Source organism: Schistosoma mansoni, chromosome 4, assembly GCF_000237925.1.
Source record: "Schistosoma mansoni strain Puerto Rico chromosome 4, complete genome".
Taxonomy (NCBI): domain Eukaryota; kingdom Metazoa; phylum Platyhelminthes; class Trematoda; order Strigeidida; family Schistosomatidae; genus Schistosoma; species Schistosoma mansoni.
The window spans coordinates 31,243,156-31,258,856 of record NC_031498.1 but is presented as its reverse complement, the minus strand read 5'-3'; the positions used below and the strand labels follow the sequence as shown (position 1 = coordinate 31,258,856).

General features: G+C 35.6%; 2 protein-coding genes across 2 annotated transcripts in view; one reads left to right on the top strand and one right to left on the bottom strand.

Moving 5' to 3' along the window:
• Smp_151070 (putative suppressor of ty) overlaps positions 1-3,080 on the top strand; it is a 15,051-nt gene extending 11,971 nt beyond the window's left edge. Inside the window, exons 7-8 of the mRNA XM_018797489.1 lie at positions 817-955; positions 2,616-3,080. Coding sequence (XP_018652525.1) covers positions 817-955; positions 2,616-2,689 — 213 coding nt within the window. The 3' untranslated portion in view covers positions 2,690-3,080. The remainder of the gene's footprint in view (positions 1-816; positions 956-2,615) is intronic.
• A 1,385-nt stretch (positions 3,081-4,465) lies between these two features.
• Smp_053990 (putative heat shock protein 70 (hsp70)-interacting protein) lies at positions 4,466-9,827 on the bottom strand (the record flags this gene model as incomplete). Its single annotated transcript, XM_018797488.1, has 4 exons — positions 4,466-5,378; positions 7,174-7,355; positions 9,324-9,575; positions 9,642-9,827. 4 exons carry the CDS (start codon positions 9,825-9,827, stop codon positions 4,466-4,468), a joined length of 1,533 nt encoding a protein of 510 aa, XP_018652524.1.
• Positions 9,828-15,701: the final 5,874 nt, after the last annotated feature.

Sequence of the window (15,701 nt, the reverse complement as noted above, 5' to 3'; positions counted from 1 at the left end):
ATTGACTCATGATTTTAACTATATAAAATTACTAAAATCTCCACAAAACCCCCCTTGTGATAGTTCTGTTGAAGTTCGAACCGCAGACGAACCAACAGATTAACATTTCGATGATATTACTCTTCATATTGTCACATTTGTAGCGAAAAAATCATTTAAACAGAAAAATATTCCACTCAATAAATCTTTCTCGAGCTTTTTAGTTTTAAATACAAGTTACTGACTATAAAAAAAACTTTCTAAATTTGTGTATGAAATAGAAATTTTGTAGATATAAGTGAAAAAGAATTTTTCTAAGTTTATAAATATTAAAGTAGTTACCCATGGATAAATATCCATATCAGGAATCAATCCCAGCTGGAGTACCACTAAAAACCTGGGAGTATCGGACAGACGCCTCGAACCTTTAAAATGGGACTCCCTTAGCAGTGAATATCCATGACCCTATCATGGGTTGGACCCCTCTCAAGTATCATGGCAAGGGTGTGATTCTTTCCAAGTGTCATTGAGTTCCAGTTGCCCGAGCAAATTATTAATAAACATAAACTGTGTTCTTTCTTAAAGGTAGTCCCCTCAGATTTATCATAAAAATCACAACAGTAATATCTTTTCTATTCAGTTACCTTTGTTCACATATGTAGTCAATAGTTCTAATAAAGATTAAATCGGTGACATGACATCTAGAGATATCTTATCAATAACACTTTTATTTATAGTGCATAATCATTAGTTCACTTTCTTGATTGACGAAGAAATTATTCCGTTTTCAATATTACTTACATTTTATTATATCTTTCCTATCCCTTTAAATAACAGTTGGCATATGGTGCTCAAACACCGCATGCAGCAAGTACAACTCCTCGTGGTGATAGTACTCCCTTACCGAGTGCATTTAATGCTGGCATGGCTACACCAAAAATTAGTAATCTTGATGAACCAATGACTCCAAGTTCTAGTAAGTTTTGTTTTTTGCATTGTATCCAGAAACTTTTTATATTATCGAATTATCATTAGGATTTAGGATTTTGTTATAACATGTGAGGGCGTGTGTTTCCAGTTTGATATATGAACGTGATAAGTCCGCCAATGAGAGGAGAGCGAATTTTCGATCGGAGAAATGATACACAAAAGCCTTATGAGCAGTCCTGAGTACTTGTCAGTCCTGCTTTCTGTCTAGCCCAGCCAGTTAAGTCCATGACACCAATAACAGCCTTTGCAATATGAATCATTATTCACAAACATAATGGGTTTATATACCAATCAAACAGACCACATCGTACCATAAAATAGAAAATAACATTTGTACAAGAATTGGCCAAATGTGGCTGTGAATTGGGGGAACAGTAATTGATGGACTAGGGATAACTCAAGAATGGTAAATCGTATTATAATAGTCTATGGGTCAAAATAAAGCTCATAATAAAAGAAACACGAATATGAATAGTTTAGTTACTTAACAATAGGAAATATACATATCATATTGGGCCATAGATAGTTCTCAAAGTTACCATTCATAATTCTCCACGGGATACAACAGATTTCCCATCGGTCATTTTCATGGCATTACATTGATTTCTGTCTACGATACATGTTCATCAAACTTGAATTATTCAAATAAAACGGAGCTTGTACCTAAGATTCTACAAATTGGCAAATAAAATCTGAAGCTGACAGTAATTCTAAGACGGATTTTACTAATCTATACCAGTCAAATAATAATTGTTGACAAGAAGTGCTTAACAATTGTCTTAAGTTTAAGGGACTCCGTAGTATTGTTTTTTTATTTCCCATTCGTTTCAGATTTATTAATCCTCACTTTATTTTGCCTTTATCGTGTAATTGCCCCCAAATGCCCCTGGTACGGCCGAGAGTGGGGATAGTCGGCTCTCCCTCTCGAAATGCTCTCATATGGCCACGCGAATAGATAGCATCTGCCAGAGAAGTCCTACTCACTGCGTTCTCGTGCCACAGGTGTTGTTTACGAAAGTGAGAGGACGAAAAGCGAATGTCCGGCGCTTTAACCGGGTTGTTGGATACGGAAAGTTCACCTAGGACAGTTGGAAAACCCTGATTCCAAACCAATGGTGCACATAGGCTCCAGTATCCTGAGGGAACAAATGGCGTATGAACCACCGGCTACGATGGGAGTGCATCTCCTTACGATGCTCCACTGCCTTGTGGACTAGACCTTCAGGTCAAAGGCTCGGGGTGTGTCCCCCTAAGAAAACCACCTGCTTCAGTTTGGGCACCTGGGCAGTATCGTAGCCCTCACACAAATCAAATGAGATTTGTGAGGCGCATATTTATCCGGTGCTTCCTTGTACCAATATTTATGTGTTTAAATAAATAATATCGTGTGATAAGGTTTTTCAATTTCATAATTTTAGTCATGGGTTTACATTAGTTCTAATATAATACAGTGGATTTTACTTGACACTATCTGTCTTTGTGTTTAAAGTAACTGATTTGCAATTATTGGGCTGCATGTTCGAACCATCTAGTTCAGTTTAGACAGCTAGATAATGTCATCAAACCTCAAATACACCAAATTTGTGGGTCAAGTTCGAATAAATCCACTTTGGTCTAATTAATAAGTCAAATTCTTTTCTTTATAGGCTTTCTATGGACTTCAAGTGATCTTCATCGTATGTCAAATTCAAGTACTCATTCATTGTCCGATACTGAATAAATATGGAATTAATGATACTTCGAAATACTATGATACTAATAATAACTTATTCGTTTCAAATCCATTCAGTCTGTGATGAAATAAGAATAACTGTAATAACCACAATGATTGAGATGTATACACATAAAAAACATTGAAAAAAAACACTTATGCTTTTCTTGTTGTGGTCTTTCTGTATTTGTTATTGATACCGTTGTGATTAAATACAATGAGGTTATGTGTATTACCGTGTAACAAGCTCATGAAGTGGTGGGGGAGGGGAGATCATCACAAATACTCATGTAAATAAGCAATGTATTAACCTCAGTACTGACAATTGTTCGCTTAAATGTAACTAATCTATGTAATTTATATGTAAATTCTTTTCATCGATGACATTGTGAGTCGTTAGCAGCAATGAAATGTAGAATATATATTTCTCGCACTTATTTGAATAACAATAAGTTTTATTGTTCACAATGGAAACTTGGACCCAGCACTCATTACTTTAATAGGCTGATTCATTAGAATACCATACAGAGCCGAACGATTTTCGAAATGGTTATCAGTTATTAATACATTTAGAGAAATTCGACTCCGAAAGCAACACAACCCAAAAGGATCTCCAGTTCTAGCAGTAATTTTTGAGAAATTTTGCTAAACAACGATTCTTCGCAGTCATCGAGTAGATATTGTCCTCTGATGTCACTGCATTTTAATGAAATATATAAGACAACAAAAAGGATCAATCATATTATGTCTACTCTTGTTTCATTAACACAATCTGTTCTTGTATTCATATCGGTTCACTTTGTCAAATTACTATTGTTTGTACGGAAAACAAAACGAAACTATTATAGCAACTCTCCTACAATCAATTTCAATTATAGTTAACTTTTGTTTAGTCCTTTTATTAACTCATTCAACAGACAATGTTATTCGGCCATTGATAATTCGTTTATTCCTTTGTCCTACTATGATTACTACCTTGTCAGTATAAACGTTAATGCTTGATCATATGTGACAACTTATGCACATATCTCTCTCTAGCTTAAATATTGCTCGATGAATCATTCTCTTTCCCATGTATATATATGTACTCGAATCCTATTAATAGCCTTTGCCCTGCTGGGCCCTTATGCAGTTTGACTATAAATTTGCCTTTGTATTCGCTCGCGCATAAATATTAGTCTCTCTGCTCGAAATCCGCTCGGTGTGCTTGTATCTTTGTTATGTGTGCTATCCGTTAATAAACTGTAGTCGCCACTTCTTATTGCCTTCTGATTTCAAACACCGCTGGGATTTATACAATAACGGTTATCAAGGTGATTAATTAACAAAGCTAAGCTACTACAATATAGGTAGAAATATTATGAGGGAACTATATAATTTATAAATCGAGTTCATTGCTGACGAACCTTTGGAAATTAAGGTACCCTAGATAACTCCAATACAAGACTTCAATAATTTTATATAGTTAAGATCATGAGTCAATTGAAGGTAGACCACCGTGGAAAACTTGGAAGCACTGGACGGCCGCTTCGTCCTATTGTGGGACTTCTCTGCAGTGCGCATCCACGATCCCGCCTCGCGGGATTCGAACCCTAGATAACTCCAATACAAGACTTTTCGGTTTCTTCATGTCAGATGTTACATTTTGAAATTTAATCCAGTACTCAAAACAGATAAATTGAAATAAAATATAACGAATGGGAAGCTATTCTATGACCATTAGTCAACGATTGCATAGTGAGAATATTACTTTCAAAAAATATTTTCTTATTCCACATTAGGGATTTATTCACATTCATACTGTACATAAATTTGCTTGAGTAATTCTTCATTAAGTGAAGTATCATTCTGTAAATTCTTAATAAATTTAATTATATTTACACGTTCTAACCCATCAATCATCATCCAAGCAATATCAAATCTTGGCAATTTTGATAAAAATAATAAACGATCAACAATGTGTTGATTTGTTAATTGATCTGATAGATAAAATGCTTGCAGCATACGTAATAAGAAATCACTGTCCATATTTTCACCGAATAACTTCACATAATCAACTGGTTGAATATTACACAAATAAATGACTGCTTCTTTGCTAAGATTTGGCCGGTAGTTGGATGAAGAATTTCTCTGACATAATTCACGTAGTTCACGTTCTAATTGAAACCAATTTGATGGTGGTTTATGTAAGGTCATATTTAACAATGGTGGTTGTCGTTTAAAATTATGATCACTTTTACAGTTAATCGTTTCATTAGTAGACACTATTGGCGTTGACGTACTGGAGGATATATTTCGAGATTCCAAACTATCTGATATCTTTGGAGTTGAATGCGAAACATTCTCATTTTTTGATTCATCTTTATTCAAAACAGAATACCTGTTATTTGAGACGGAACTATCATCATCAGTACAAACAGATTTTGTAATATTCTGTACAGGTGTACTCAGTATATTTTTATTATGATTATCACTACCAACTTCAATTATTGGTATTCGTCTCATTTTCCTTGGATTACCCGACTGGATTGAACTACAAGACACGGGAGATTTAGATATGTATGCGACTTCCTTTTTACCGACTAAAGCTTCGAGCTCATTTGTGGCAGTTTTGTTATCTGGATCGAATCTAAGCAATTCCTTTAAATCTTCAATTGCTCCAGTAATATGACCCAGACCTTTTCGAGCAAGTGCTCTCCTAAAAAATAATATAGTTTAATACATAAATAATAAATATGCTAAATAAAGTCTAATATGACACAGTATTGTAAACAACCTGTACTGAAATTTCAATGTAGATTCTTGTGCTTGTTATCACTGATCAACAAAATGCGTGACCTGGACATCAAATAAAAACATTATTCATTTCACAACTCAAGTCTATATTGTTTATTAGTGTTGAGTCGGCTTCCAGAGAACTCCAACAGAGGCTCATAAAGAGCCCCAGCCAATCAGAGTACGATGGAACATTCTAGAGTTCCAACGTGGCGTGCTACTATTGGTCGGTAGCAATATATGTCGTTAATGGATTGGCTGAAATAGGATGTTGATTTAACATACGCTAACGTCTATAAATACCTATGATTTTCTGTACAAAAACGAACCCTGTAGTAAAGTGCTTCCCTCACACTTTGTGTCTTCTCTCTGGTCTTCAAGTCGCGGAGTAGTTCTAGCTTGGGGGTTACGGAACTAGCTTAGGATCTGAATATAGCGTTCAACTTACAAGACGTAATAATTAGTGATACAGTGTTCCTGTTACCTACTATGTTGTTATCTTAACATCAGTCTTAAAAAACTAACACAAGTTAATCCAATAGTGTTGCCTGGATAGTACTTTCCGATAAATGCCAAAAACACGAGTCTTAAAATTCCCAGAAAATAATTGCCTAATTTACTTAGTTCAACATCAGATCACAGTTTAGTAATAACGTTGTACTTCTTGATAGATACATGCATACGTCAAACAACATGTCAGTTACAGTTACAATGTATCTAACTGAGTGTTGTAAAAACTAGAAAGTTAACTCATCGAGAATCAAAGTCTCTTTTGAACTACATGATTTTTTGTCAGTTATGAGTCCTCAGGAAAAGCATGTAACTGGAAACTCATAAGTACTCTCAATGTTCTTATTCATTACATGCCTTCAATTCTAAATTTCAACACTAAGTGGTAAGCATAACATCTGAAAATAGTATTTAGATGTAGGGTGAGTAGATACATAGAGTATTAGGAAGAAGTACGGGAAATTTTTAGAGGAATCAGTTCGTATGCTTCTTATGTGTATTTATTAAACTGTCAGTAAATGGTTTTTTTATATTATGATAATAGTAAGCTTTCATCCAACTTACTGACTGTTGAAATATCACAAACGTCACAGCTGTGTATCAATTAAGATTTATTATTTATAGAGCTTTGTAGTCTAGTATTTACATTACGTAATCAAGGGTTTTTATGAATCGATTAATACAATAAAACGAAGAACGCAGGGCACCTGGATGGCTTTTATGATGTTCTGATTGTTAGTTCGAGAATCAGCGAAATTCTAGTGAGCTATCAACACTTGACACAAAGCAACTGGGTTAGTGAACATAGGAAAATACAACATGGAGAGGACAGGTGGTTGAAGTAAAATGACAGGAAGTCCCGAACTCAGGTTCCCTCTCAGTCACCACTTGTCAACAAGATGCTTCGGGAATCCTAAGAGAATTGATGCTACCGAGGGACTCAGACATAGATGTCATCACACTACAACTTGATTAATAGGATTTGATTAGCAATACGTATTAGACACAATATGACATTGGCTACAACCAAACTATTAGTTGGTATGAATAACTATCAGTTTAAACTTCGTTTCCAAATTATGAGTCGAATGCCTACTCAACTGAAATAAAACCCTACAAATTATATAACAGTTAAACAAATTTTATATTTTAGAAGAGTAATGCTAATTTAAGTTGAAGATATTAAAATAATCTAAGCAAGTACTTACCGATAAAATGCTTTAACAGAAGTTCTGTCTAGTCTTAAAGCAGCTGTGCAATCGGCTTCAGCTGATGCATAACGTTCTGTTTTAATATAAGCAAATGCACGATTTATGTATGGGATAGGATCTTCAGGTGAAAGTCGTATGGCCATAGTGTAATGCTCGATAGCTTCATTTAGTTTACCTTCCTATTTGTTCATGAAATGAAAACGTGTACATAAAATTTATTCCGAATAAATATAAGTGGACAAACCTTTAAACAGACATCACTAAATGTTATCCAAATGGTTACCCCACACTGAACCTATCATCTCAAAAGATATGCCTGTTGATTAGATCTGTTCTTTTTTAATTTACAATTTTGAATTCTAAATCGAGAGTGATATAAGTGGAAGTACTAAAATACTAATAACACGATAATCTAAACAGCGAGAAGTATTTATACAAGCATTCATGGATTTAAATTCAATATATTTGAGCAGAAAGTTGAACAACATTGCCATTGGCTTAAGTTTTTGTTAAATGATAGTAGAAAAATTTACACTCAATACACTGAGTTACGCAGTAAACTGACTACCTCTACTTTTTCCAAATGATTACAGCTACATCAAACACCTATAGGTATGAATGATAGTCATGTTAGATACATTGAAGTTGTTGTTAAAGGATGATTTTGTTTATAGTGTAACAATCTCCATTAGACCTGAACTTATTACTAATTACACAAAGCCGGGTGATGAGTCCAAGGATTAGTAGGGAAATAATGAGGACCAGACAAAAGACATAATTAATCTGAATGAATGAGATCTAATAGCAACACAGCATAACTTCGCGGTCTGAAGTGTTAAAAATCCAAACTTTGACACTTATGCGGAAAACTCGGAAACATAAAAGGTGGTTTAAATTTATGTATGTCGCTTCGGTTTTTTTGCAATATGTTCCTTATAATCTGCTTTCACATTAAAGGGCAAATCGAAAAATCTGGTAATAGATTACCAACTAATTATGTTGGTTTTTTACCCCATTAGTTAGGTGGTTTAATCATCAAGGATACATTGACTTTAGGGACAAAGCTTTTGAAGTCTTATTGTTTTACTTTCACTCTAAGCAGAATGTATACCCAATCATAGTCTCTCTCGATAAACGATGGTGGGTGGCTTAGCAGTACCTTGAAAGGGAGTTAAGGGTGAACAAGTTAACATTTGACAATAGTCCATGAATTTATTGGCTACTAATTTTAACCATGTCGGCAAGTGCTGGCTACTTGATCGGCGTCCTCATGAGAGCCACAGTCAATGTTTGGAGATGTTGGGCAACGTGACTTAGAGTCATTTGCAATGGTGAAGATTCATTTGCTCTTCTTCTAAGTCTAAGTCCGGAATTATTGTATACTTTTATTCAGCAAATTTATTCTTTCTTGCCGAATCGTATTCTTAATATTTGATCATTTTACCATCACTGCTACTACTACTACTACTGCGATACTCCTTTAGATAATCCCATCTAGTTGTGCTTATATTGTGTAGGGAATTGGTTTGATGCGAATTTATCCTAGGTTTTTATATTGCTGATGATTAAAGGACTGATTAATAGCTGAACTTGTGACAAGAATATAGTGTATTGTGATACATCTTGATGATTGGTGATAGAATTATTAGTCTACTCAGTGTCTATCCCTATTTGATAAACTTTTATGTTTTCACTTACAAAATACTTTGGATTTTTTTAGCTTTCATGTACACTATGGCTACTGAAATATATCCTCAATGCAGATTACGGGATATTTTAATTTTGGTGCATAGAATACTAGGAAAGGATTTACGGTTTCACATATCTATTCCTTCAACTAAACTCAGGGGATATAGCAGGCTAGTTCAAATGCCAAGAAAAAAACAAAATACCCACGACAAACAGGCTTTTTCACCAAATGATAAACTCTTGGATTCACTACCGAAAGAATCGGTATCCAAACTTTAAACTGACTCATTCAACAAATTATACATACACAGAAGCTCACTAGAATAAGAATAGTAAATGCCCTGAGCCTTCTATCCTTGAAACAGAATTCGAATCTGAGATCTCATGATAAGGTTAATATTACTGAAATCAAATCTTAACATTTATTGTGAAAAAAAGAAAGGTATAATTACACTAACTTTAAAACGAACATTGCCTAATTCACGAGCTTCTTTAGATAACTGAATTCTTCTCTGATCTTCTTGTTCTTCATCTGTTTCACTACTGCAATCTTGGTCATTAGGAGAAATGGAGTTTTCATCAACATCACGATGATCATTATGTTTATCATCATCTAAAGCCTCATTAGCAACAAACTTATCCCAAGCACGATAATCATTAGATTTGATTCGTTCAACCTTTTTATTGTTAACATTTTGTTTAACTGCTTTCTAGAATTATTAGAGAAAATGATTTTTCGGAAAGAAAAGTATCAGACACTCCTAGTACACTTTTACCTTTTTATGCTTTTTTAATAAACTATTACGAATAGCCGGCAACTCCGGTTGGGATTTGCTCTCCAACTGTTTGCTTTTTGATTCAACTGTTTGTTTCCATGCTTCAAAATCATTTAGGAAACTTTCTACTTCTAAATTATTTTCACGCATTTGCATTTGGAAATTCAAAAACTTCTCGGGATCCATATCAGTTTAGTAATTTTAAATGAATAGTCAGACAAATAAATCAGATCTAACTAAAAAATAAAAAAGTTAACTTATCACATGTCGATAGACAATATCTTTTAAGTATGAAGTTGTTAACAACTATTTGTAAATACGGTAGTATATTGGTGCATTATAGACACACCTTATCAAAATGCAGCAAAAAACCTAACATATTTCTTTGTATACAAGAGAGAATTTCCTGTTGTGGATACTAAAAATATTACAAAAATCAGTTGTTAGTTTGACCTAAATATAGAATTATTGATTGAAGTCTTTAGTATACGAAAAATAAATAGTTGGGTAACTTCAGTAATTTGTGCTGAAAAGCAAATCCTATTTGTTTAGTTAGAGATGGGTTGATGTTATCTATTACAAACTTCTAAAATTTTGTTTCATTTGAGGTATAATAACATAATTTAGGTATATGTAATCTGCTCTGAGTATTGTTTGTATGAGGCCCAACAACAATATTGATTTGTCTAATCAGTAGACGATGATGTTAGATTTGAACATAGAATTTATGGGATGAGAGAGCTGAGTTGACAGATAACCCACCACCTCCCATATAGAGTAATAAGAATAGTTTTTAAAGCAAGTATTTGCTGGATGATTTGATACAGCTTATTTGCGTAGCGACTTCGAATTGGTCAGCAGTTGATACAAGGAGCACAGTTTCCGTATTAAATGATTACACCAGGATTATTAATTTTTGTGAAACTCAGAGAAAAAACCTTCATACAGATGATAAGATATAACACCCAAATCAATCTTGAAATATAAACAAAAGTGACATGTGAGAAGTGAAATAGACCGCTAGTTTCTTCTAATCAAAATTGCGAAATCTAGCGATCAACGTTCCAATCAATCAACTACAACGTAGGGGCAGGCACATATATGTATCGGTTCAGTTTGTCACACATCATTAGCACAACAAGATAAACACGAAATTCATAGTAGTTACTTCAATGGTAGTAATGTATAAAAAAAAAGATTGTGTATAAAGTACATGAAGAATTAGTAGGTAGAAAGATATGAAGCAAATTTAATCTTACGGTTTAAGGGAAGACAAACAACATATACACCTACGTCATTGTGATAGATTCTGAGCCATGTCACACAGAGTTTCCAAACATTGGTTACGATAGTCACACGGACCCCAACCAAGTAGTCTGCATCTACCAACATGAACCACACCAAAAGTTAGTGACTTTATGGACTGATGCAACGTTTTGGTTTGGCGCTCCTAACTCTCATCCAACCGTCTCCAACACCAGTCAGCATTGCGCGTCGTGGTAATCGGTGTTCAGCCATATGTAACATGTGGCCCAACCATCTCAGTCGATGAGGATTTACAACCTCATCAACTGATTTACGACCGTGCCTTAATACCCTGCGTCTAGCCTCAAGTTAACTTACTCGGTGATCTCAGCAGATACAAGCAATATTTCTAAGACATTTGTGATCAAATACTAGTAACTTACGAGTATCTTTTACCCTTAATGACCACGTTTCGAAACCGTAAAGTAAAACAGTATACTTGCGAGTAGCATTAAATCTTCCAAAGTCAAATGCTCCAAAAAACAGATCAAGTGTTAGATACGCATGTCGTGTCAACCCTAGCCTAGTTTTACAGTCCAATAACGCTCTCGTTGAATATTTACTTTTTGTAAGTAATGACGAAAGGAACAAAGATTCGATCTAAAGTCAATTTCAGACCGTATCCTTGTAGTAAACAGGTCTTTATCTTATCCAAGGAATAGGAGTGGTCTTCGATATTTGCTACAGAAGTTAGATCAGGTGAACAAACCAACTGTTTTTGCTACTGAATACTATAGATGAAGTATTCAAAAACCACTGCAAAGCGATAAGACTGCTGACCTTACAAATAAACTTCTATGAGAAGCAACATGATTATTGTGATAATTCGGAATCGGATGAAAGTGATACGAGCTGCCAACGCTAGAACTAATCTTTTCTTTAAACTACCTGTTCTAAACTACACAATGCCTTATATTATGAAACAAAATACACTGATACGTTATATATATATATATCCAGAATATTTAGTATTTTCGTGGCAGGTTAGTGTGAAACAATTGATCCGTTTCCGTCCACGTCTCAATGTCAACGTATAGTGCCAATAATCCATTATTATTTAATGAGCACTATGGCCACTAGAATAATCTAATCCAAGTGAACATTACAGTTGCTTATATTTGATTGTTTCCTGAGTATAAGGGATACATTTGTCTCATAGTTATGGTGTGGTTGAGGTCTGTAGCTTCTATGTTCTCAGACAATCGATAGATTGCCGGTAAATATTCTGTATTGAAGTGCCTACGAGTAAGCAGTTCAATGCAGTCGGAATGAGTACTTATAGCTATGAGTACTCATTTCGACTTCGACTGAATCTTTCAATCTGAATTTTGTGGGTGGTTATAAGTCAAAACATTTTTCCATATCATTTCAAAATAAACGAATAAATTAGACTGATGAAGTAGATTAACACATGCTTTTGGGGATTTTCAAACAAACAGGTTCAAAATGTAAAAAATGCCTTCTAATATATGCGATATGCAAATAGAGTATGTACTAACCAACTGAACCTTCTACATCTACGACTTAACGTCTGCAGGCAACTAAAAAACTAGCGACGCCCCTGACTTTAAAAACCCCGGGTATAGGTCAATTTCTGTAACCAACATTTATACTCTGCAGTAAGAAGTATGAAAAGTCAGTCTTCAGTCTCAGTTTTCAGTAATAAGGATAATAGGTTGACGAACCTGTGTTAATCCTGACAGATTTCTTTCCAGTGAAGGTCTGGCTTCTCTTTGAAAATGCTCATTTATGGGGCTGATACCACTTGTTCGGGTAATGCGTTCCGGTCATTGACCACTCGATGAGAAAAACGGGACCCCATCTTTAGTTTATCAGATCGTGGTTTGTGAGCCTTCTTTCTATGACCTCGGAGATTATTAGTGCTGGAGGGAGCAAAAAGATAAGACATATTAACACGAAATCAGTTCGGGGTCTCAAATTCAAACCTTATGAAGAGCGCCTCAAATCACTTAACCTTTACCCGTTAGAGTATAGGCGTCTTAGAGGTGATCTTCTTATGACTTATAGTATCCTTAATACTTCTGGTCATCCCCTTAAACAACTTCTTAAGCTTAGTCATAACACTAACCTCAGAGGTAACACCCAGAAATTGGAGACCCTACATAGCAGAACAGACTGCAGACACAACTTCTACTCCGTTAGAGTTGTCAAGTGCTGGAATTCGCTGCCGACTGAGCTAGTCCAAGCGACCTCCCAGGAGTCCTTTAAGAGAAAACTTGACTTATTCCTAAGGACTAAGGATAACATATTATTATGATTTACCAAATTCTTTTTTTCCCTCTATTATCGTTCATATACCTAGGTTCTTGCCTGGAGGTATTGGTGATCCACTGCTATCAGACACGGAAGCCCGTTAAGCGAAAGCTTCTTCTATTCCGTCCTCAACCATTTGAACCATTTGAACACCCAGATCATAATTAAAGATACGAAATGCCAGTACAAGGTCACCTCGCGTCCTACGATAAGATAAGGGGAAAAGGTTTAGGCGTTTTAAACGCTCATCGTAAGGGAGTTTAGAAAGACCCTTTACTAATTTTGTCCCTACACGCTGGACACGCTCAAGCGATTTAGTATCCTTTATCAGACAAGGGCTAGCTGCTTAGATACAGCACTATAATTGTGGCCTTACATAGGTGGGATATAAAATTCGAAACATATCCTCGTCGAAGCATTTAAATGCTCTGCGAAGCGACCATAGCGCATGATAGCCTTTGGAAGCAGCTGCGTTGTATCGCGTAGTGGTTTTCAAGTTGTGACTTATTACTACTCCAAAGTCTTTATATTCTTGAGCGCGTGGAAGAAATGTACCATTAATGGTATAATGGTAACTATTACCGTGCCCGATGTACATGAGCACGCTCTTCCTAAAATAAACTTTCAAGCCTCAATCGCGAGCCCATATAACTAATTCGTCTAAGTCAGCCTGGAGATGAAAACCATCAGCCTCACTTCTTATTGTTCTCCAGATTTTGACGTCATCCGCAAACAATAATGTCGACGACTTAAGTGATAGAGGTAATCCATTAACATACAGAAGGAAAAGTAGAGGGCCTAAGATGGTGCCTTGGAGTACACCACTTTTGATCGGCTTCCATTCGGATAGCGTTCCATTGACCCTCACTCTCTGTCTGCAGTCACATAAGAAGCTTCCTATCCATTCCTGTATAGCACCTGTTATTCCAAAGCTCCAGAGCTTCTGCATACGACCGAAGTGTGAAACCTTGTCAAACGCTTTGCTAAAATCTATGAATATCACATCGACAGACAGGCCGTTGTCTAGGGCAGCTGTCCAATCCTCTCTCGCAATGAGTAAGTCGGATAGGCATTAAAGCTTGTTACGAAACCCATGTTGCTCGGGAGTTAACAGATTATACGAATCTATGTGAGTAAGTAGATCAGCCCGAATGATCTTTTCAAGTAACTTAAAGACCATGCTGGTCAGGCTGACAGGTCGGTAGTTAGATACGATCCGTCTCTGACCATCCTTAAATATAGGACTAACTATAGCGTCTTTCCAGTCTCTAGGTAGTTAGGCCAGTGAAAGGGACATGTTGAAGAGCGTCACGAGCGGTCTTGAAATAATGTCTGCAAGCGATGACAGCAAACGTGGGTGTAACCCATCGGAGCCCGGTATCTTACAAGGTTTGAGGTTAGTCATCAATAGAAGAACAACTTCCTCAGTTACGTGTATAGATCCTATGGCTGGTATATTGTTGTAATTGGGACAAATAGTTGTAACATTACACGTTAGTAGACTTCACTTAAATAGTTTGCAAATGTCTCAGCTTTCGCTAGATCAGATTCAGCTAGTAAATCTGAATTTTCGCTTAAAAATAACGGAGGGATACCATCACTACGTTTCGTCCGCTTTTTAACGTACGAAAACAGTCGCTTCGGACAAGTACGGCTATCGTATGCCAACTGTCGTTCGTAAGTGGTACGGGATTTAGCTATGGTCCTTTTATATATATTCCGGATTTTTTTATACTCGCATTTAAATGATGCCTGTCCTGTTGACAGGAATAAGTATATTCTAGCGTTATATTCTTTCTATTACGTCATCTCGATTATTCGTGTTCACATTTCCTGACATAATTAGTAACTCAACAAGAAAAATTTCCATGCATATACGGCTGCACAGCTTGATAATAAATTCTTTGAAAAGAGATCTCCTTGTTCTTATGAACCAAATCGTCAGCAAAACCTTCAGCTAGAACTGGAATGTTGGGATTTCTCCATATATGACCCAGCATGTCTTGTCTAACTCGATCTTGACTGGTTGTTGTTGAATTTTAACCTGTCACTGTCAACCTAATATTTTGATTGCATCTCGCTCTGTCTTCATCCTTAGTCTCACATTTGTCAATGATTTTCCTGATTTCACGCAATTAGTTACCTTTATGAATTTAAATAAAGCCAGAACAAATATTGGTGCAGAATAATATGAATTTATTATATTTCGTAGTTTCTCGTCAGCTGCTTACAACCAAACATGTATTAGAATTTTAGCATTCAGATAATAAATAGTGTGGAGCAATTGACATAAATGAATGTATATGATTGAAATGACAAAAGTTTATCAACGATAGCGATATATATATATATGTGCAAGAAAAGGTCAAAGCATCAGATCATCACTTGCTGGTCGCAAAGATGAAATTAAAACTTAAGAAGCACTGGAAAAAGAGGCGGACAACATCACAAAAGTTTAATACGGCTTTTATTCGGGATACT